At 28.8% G+C, this 6,648-nt stretch overlaps 1 protein-coding gene across 1 annotated transcript; it reads right to left on the bottom strand.

Moving 5' to 3' along the window:
• Positions 1–3,468: 3,468 nt before the first annotated feature.
• LOC137809420 (probable CCR4-associated factor 1 homolog 11) lies at positions 3,469–4,338 on the bottom strand. Its single transcript, XM_068610532.1, has one exon. The coding sequence runs from the start codon at positions 4,327–4,329 to the stop codon at positions 3,469–3,471; it is 861 nt and encodes a 286-aa protein (XP_068466633.1). The 5' UTR covers positions 4,330–4,338.
• Between the last annotated feature and the right edge of the window lie 2,310 nt (positions 4,339–6,648).

The following is a 6,648-nucleotide window of genomic DNA, read 5'->3' as shown; positions in this document are numbered from 1 at the left end:
ACAACTTATATAGTTTCGACTCATCATTCTTTTTTGCTCTTTAGCAGGTAAGACATTTACCAATTCTCAATCTCACAAATTGAGAATTGACAAATCTTTCGCCTAAAATGATTTTTTACTCATATTTTTCTGGTATAGTAACCCATAATTTTTTTGAACAACATTATTTCATTGAAAAAGAGTTTCTTAAGAAGTTAACTTTATTTGTTATACTCAAAAGTTAAACAACAAAACTTTTAATTATTTATGTATCTTTTTGACTTGCATATTTTTATTCTTTATTGTCAGAGTATTCCTTCTTGAAATTGATAAATTTGAAGTTCATAATTCTTATAAAATTTATTTTTAACATGAAAAAAAAACATCTTTTTGCCTCCATAGGTTATCTGTAACTTCACTATAGGTTATATATTATGCAACATGGGCATAGTGAAGATGACAGCCTTTTATCATTTAGACTCCATTAATCACTACCCTACACCACTTACACCCTACTCCTATTACTAGCCATATTTTGGATCATACACTCTTTCTGATACTTCATTTGAGCCACAATTGAATTTTGAAACAACTCAGAAACATCATAATTTTCTTACTATCTCCTAATGATCCAATGCTTCAAGATGGTTGATCATCCATGCAGTCCGTAACTTATATTCATCATTATCATAAAAGAGTGGTGAACTCAGAGATAAAGGCTTTGATTGTGCTTGAATAACACTCAATGAATTAAATGAAAAAATGTAAATATAATTGGAAACTAACTACATAAACCACATATCATATATGATATCCTATATTTCTAGACATAATAATATTGATAAATTATGATCACATATTCAACAATTAAAAAAATATAAAGAATTGAATATAAAACAAACTGAATAAAAAGTATATATGTGATAGTTATTCTAGTGAGAATTTGAACAACAACTAACAAATTGATTCCTTGTACCTTAAAAAAGAGCTTCTAATTGAAGAATAATAATTTGTCTCGATCGTAATGTAAGAAATAATATTAATAAGATAAAGTTCCTAATACATGATTATGACTTATAGAAATAAAAATATTAATAAGATAAAGTTCAAAACAACATCCTAAAGTCCTCAAGTCTCTGACGTCGTATCTGCTCGTGTACATAGTTCAGTTATTACAGTTCACAACACAGTAAGTAAAACAAGGATAAGCTAGTAAAAATAAATTTTTATTATATAGACAATTAAATCAAAGGAGAAAACAAAATTACATAGATCAATTTCCCAATTATTCAATCTTCTTCAAATCCCAACATAAACACAATCACATGAATCTACACATCCAGGATATTCAACAAACAGAATAATACTAACGCCTTCTAGAAGACCCGCATTAAGTAAGTCCTACCAGAGACTATAACACCTGATTCAAAGATTACCAGCGAATCCAAGAGAAAGGATCAGAGTAAGTTCAATACAAAGTCGTGCATCTCATAGGTCACGGTGTGCATGAACTCCCCCATCACCTCTTGATCACCACCTGATATCTTAGTCTATGTGACTTAGACCATCAATGAAGTTCGGAAATCTCAATTACCACATAGGCACCAATACTTAATACACAAACAAACATTAGTCCATATATTATCCCAAATGTATAAATTCAATTCCATACCATTTTCATCATACATTGTCATTCAAAATACAATCCACAACATTCAAAGTCCTATCCTATTTAACATTAAAAAAACAACACTTAAATACTAAATCATCAAAATCTAATATTTTTACAAGTTTAAACAATATATATAAACAGACAACACAATATATAAACAAACAACCTTCCTGCAAAAGAAATTGAATATTGGGACCACGTCCCCTCCACATCCAGATCTTCTAACCTAGGATACTATTAAAAATTAAAATTCGTTTCTCTTACCTTAAATATCTTACTCGGATTCTACCTCAAACCGGGAACCACTCCAAAACTTATGAACCTATAGCAAGTTATCCAAATATTAACAAATTTAAGTATGAGCTTAATCAAGTTGAGAGAACCACTTTTCTCAACTGGTCCCACTAAGATTGAAGACTAAATCATAGAGAAAAACAAAGAATAAATGATATCTCATAAGCTACAACACGACGTGATCAAATTTTGAAATAAATAAAGTATGAGAGAGAAAATGAAGAGAGAAAGAATGGAGAAGAAGTTGGGAGAGATAAAAATAAAAAAGAAAAAAAAATTGAGAGAGAGAAAAGATGGTGGAGGCGACTGTGTCTTTTACGGATTTTACAATTTTTGCACTACATAATTCAAAATTAATATACAATAAGTTTTTTATAATACATTAAATATTTTTTTCTATTTATTACAAGAAAACATTAAATCAGTTTCCAAATATTAACGTTAATCGAAATGCGACTCCATTAACTTATGTTAATACAACTCTAATGCAACATAGAAAAAAATAATTAAAAAACATAAAATTATTTTTTATTTTTTAATTAAATAAATAGTTTGTTAATATTTGTTGAACATTAATAAAATTGACTTAGCTAACTCAAATGAGACACAATATTTTTTTTTTAAAAGAGAGTTAAAAAACATAAAATAATAATGTGGGTTAAACGAAAACTAAATTAAATAAAATTTTAAATAAGAAAATTAACCTGAATCAAACAAATTTTAAATTATTAAATTTGAACCTACACTCAGATTTACATGTGAATGACAAAAATGCCTTAAATTAAAATAAAGGGAGGATAAAAATATTTTTGGAACCCTTTTTCCATACCACATTTCTGGATTTGGATTTTGAGAACACTTTTCTCTCAATTCCATAAATTATTTTTCGGAACTCAATTTAGTTTTTTTTTCCTGAATCTAAGTATTTATTATCTCTTTTTCAGGATATGATTATAAGTAAATCATAACTGATTTTTCTATTTTAGAATATTGATATAATTAAATTTAAATTAATTATTTTATATATTTTATGTTACATTTTTTTGTCAATTTTTAAAATTTTAAAATCTAAAACCAAAGATTATATTTAAAATATTATACATTATCGATCTTTAACAAAAAAAGAAATTTTTTATATTAAAATATAACTGAATAATATTAAATTATATCAGGTGAATTCTTTGTTCTATTTTTAATTATAAACTAAAACGAGTCATATTGTCCCATCTACTTTTTTAAGAATGCAAAATAAATAAGTTTTCATTATATTGATTTATTTCATCACAAAATAAATGTTACTGTATTCATAAGAAAATGTTAAGCATTACAGTATTATTTTTTATATTATTTGTTTTTATATTATTTGTTTGATTGAAGTTAATTTTTTAATAAAATTTCTAATAAATTTTCAGAATCATACATCTATTTCACCAATATTAAATTGAAAATTTTGTTAATTAGTATATAAAATGAAAATAAAATAAAAAATACAAAAAAAAATGATATAACAATAACGAAGCCATCTAATTTGCAACTATTATCTCTAAACCATACATAACACCTGCATGTTTGAGTAAGTCAAACTCTGTATGAAAATATAGAGTTTTAATTTTATTGAAAACATGGAGAGTGAGTAAGCTATCGGAGCCTGCATGATGACTTCTTCTGCAACTATTATCCAAACCGAGAGACTCAGAAACTTTGTCTAAACCGCCATGAAGGTTGGGACAAAATTTGATGAGATGCTTAACGTCGTATACTTTGTATCCAAAGAAGAATTTAACGAGTTGAAGAAAGTCACACAAGTTGGGAGGTAGAAATGGTTGCATACAAAAAAAGCGTTGACTCAATATCTTGACCATGTACCCAAAATCATAGGCACTATGAAAAGCAATCCATTGAATATTACTGTTGCAAAGGAGTCCTGAGAACATCATTAACTCAGCAAATCGCACAATGCTCACTCCAAACCTTCGATTCTTGTCAAAATCTATGCCTTGACGTCGGAGGAGGGCGATGGAGTGAGGAGCATGAGGATGTTGTGTCACATCGAACTCACAGAAGTTGAATTCCCAAATGAAGCGGTTGGAGGTTCCAAAGGTTGGAAGGTTGCCGTGGCGGTCTGAAAGGGTGAGGCCCACTTGAATGAGGTGCATACTGTCCACGTTAGCTTTCATCACTGCGTAGTTATTTTGTGGTTGTTGGAATGCTGGATGTGACTGAAAGACGACGCCAGGAAACTCCGTATCCATTGAGATGAAAGGATATAAGGCAATGACTGAACGAATCAACTCGAACTCTGATTCAAGGTTGTAAGACCACACTGATCTTGTCATCACAGAAACGCAAGGGAGAGTCATGTTGTTGTTGCTGTCTCTTTTCATCTCTCTTTGTCTTTCGATATCTCTTTCTCTTTCCTTCAAGCACAACAAAACAACTACATCAATCCTTCTCACTGCACTACTTTGATAGCCCAATCAAACATAACTTACAAAAGATAATAAGATATAATTGATTTCTTTAATCTAATCTTATAATCACACTTATTATTTATTTATGGTATGATTCAAGATTTTTTTTTTTTTTTTTATCGGCAATGAATAAATTGAATTAAAAGGGATACTTCAGGGGTATCCCAACCCATATGAAGGGTACTCCCCCTTGCTCTTAGAACAGAAATATGACTTATACTACAACAAAACAACCTCAAAAAATTATATATAGTTTCATGAGCACCATCATAACCTTCACCCTTACCATCCTATAGAAGAAATACAGCATATAACTAGAGCTACATAGTGCAGATCCCAAATAAACAACCCAAATGCAGCTTTCAAAAAAAACATCTCAGAATATAATATGTATGTGACAGCAACCCAAGCCAGAAACAATATCATACTCCAAACGCATGGCATTGAGTGCTTGATATTCAGCAGCCAACACACATTGTTGGTCTACGTTGAACTTGTTAGATCGATCAAAGATTGATTGCCTACTTCTTATTCTTCATTCTTCATACATGATCTTCATACATGGTCACTACTAGCTTTCATCAGCCACAAACTGCCCATCCTGGCCACTCCTCAGCCGAACCTGAACCCTACTCCATCTGCTACAGCCTGCAACATACTGTTCTTTCCAATGCTCTATGCTCCAGTGGCTCTGTTCTGCCTGATGGGGACATGATCGATCCCGTCCTTTTTATGCTGAGAGACGTAGCCTCTACCATCCTCCGCTTAGAGTCCCCACAAAAATTGATTCCATCAAAATAATATGGTATGATTCAAGATATTAATTAAATATATCAAGGTTGGATTGAATTTTTCTTTATTAGAGTTTTTTAGATTTTAAAAAATTATAAGATTACACTCTGAAATCTTATCTTAGTTCATCGAGTGTACTCTCACTTGACATTTATTTACAAAATTTTATCTTTTTAATACATATTTTAATTTTAGAATCACATATCATTTATCTTTTCTATCTCAACCCACAATTAAATCTAATTATCTTATTTATATTTTAGCGGGATATATTTAAAATCTATATATTTATTTTCTCTTTTTGAGGATAGGATTATATACGTAAATTATAAGTAACCATTTTTTTTAGTTGATTTCTAAAACTATTTAAAAAGTAATCTATTAAGAAAAATAATAATCAATTGTCTCAATTTTGATAATGTATAATTAATTAATTATAGGATATAATAATAAATTTAATTTTTCCAATTGTTTTTCTAAATATAATAAATAACATAGTAATTAATTACAAAATTATAATTTATTTATTTTTTAATTTTTGTAATAAATTATTTTTCGTATTTATTATCTTGATAATCAATAGTTATTTTTTATATTACTCTTTTATCAGTTATCACTTATTACAAAGAGATACTCTGAACTGTCTTCTTCTTGCTCGCTCTTTCAGAATCACTTTTTCCTCTTTTGTTTTAGACTTATAAATTCGCTTTACACATCCTAAATCACTGTAATTTATTGTTCTTCTTATTTTTTTTTTCACATCTAGAATCATGAATCTTGTGTTTTTACACGGAAAAACACTTTATATAGTTTCGACTCATCATTCTTCTTTGCTCTTTAGCATGTAAGACATTTCTCAATTCTCACATTGCTTAAAAGTTGTGATTTTTTACTCATATTTTTCTGGTATAGTAACCATAATTTTTTTAACAACATTATTTCATTGGAAAAGATAATTTTTTTGAACAACATTATTTTATTGGAAAAGAGTTTCCTAACAAGTTGAACTTTATTTGTGATACTCAGAAGTTAAACAACAAAACTTTTAATTATTTATGTCTCCTTCATGCACTTGCATGTCTTTATTCTTTATTGTCAGCGTATTCCTTCTTGAAATTGATAAATTTGAAGTTCATAATTCTTATAAAAATCATTTTTAACATAAAAAAAAAAAAATCTTTTTGCCTCTTTGATTTTTTTGTCTTCTTCTTTATGATTGAGTTACTATTGAATTTTCAATCACTCGGAATGTCATCCTTTTCTTCTATTACCAAAAATCCAATGTTTTAAGATGATTGAAGAGAGTTTTAGATGTAACGAGGGTTTGGGGAGTGATTTGGATCGCGGTCGTCTACGAAATTTGGAAACATAGAAACAGAGTAATATTTAGAGAGGGTGTAATAGATGTATTGGAAGTTTTCGCTTTGATGCAACTAAAGG

Source organism: Phaseolus vulgaris, chromosome 2 (assembly GCF_000499845.2).
Source record: "Phaseolus vulgaris cultivar G19833 chromosome 2, P. vulgaris v2.0, whole genome shotgun sequence".
Classification (NCBI taxonomy): Eukaryota; Viridiplantae; Streptophyta; class Magnoliopsida; order Fabales; family Fabaceae; genus Phaseolus; species Phaseolus vulgaris.
This window is presented reverse-complemented; position numbering and strand designations above follow the sequence as displayed.

Bases quoted from the DNA above. Each gene is read 5' to 3' on its own strand.
- LOC137809420 (XM_068610532.1), bottom strand. From the start codon at position 4,329: ATGAAAAGAGACAGCAACAACAACATGACTCTCCCTTGCGTTTCTGTG.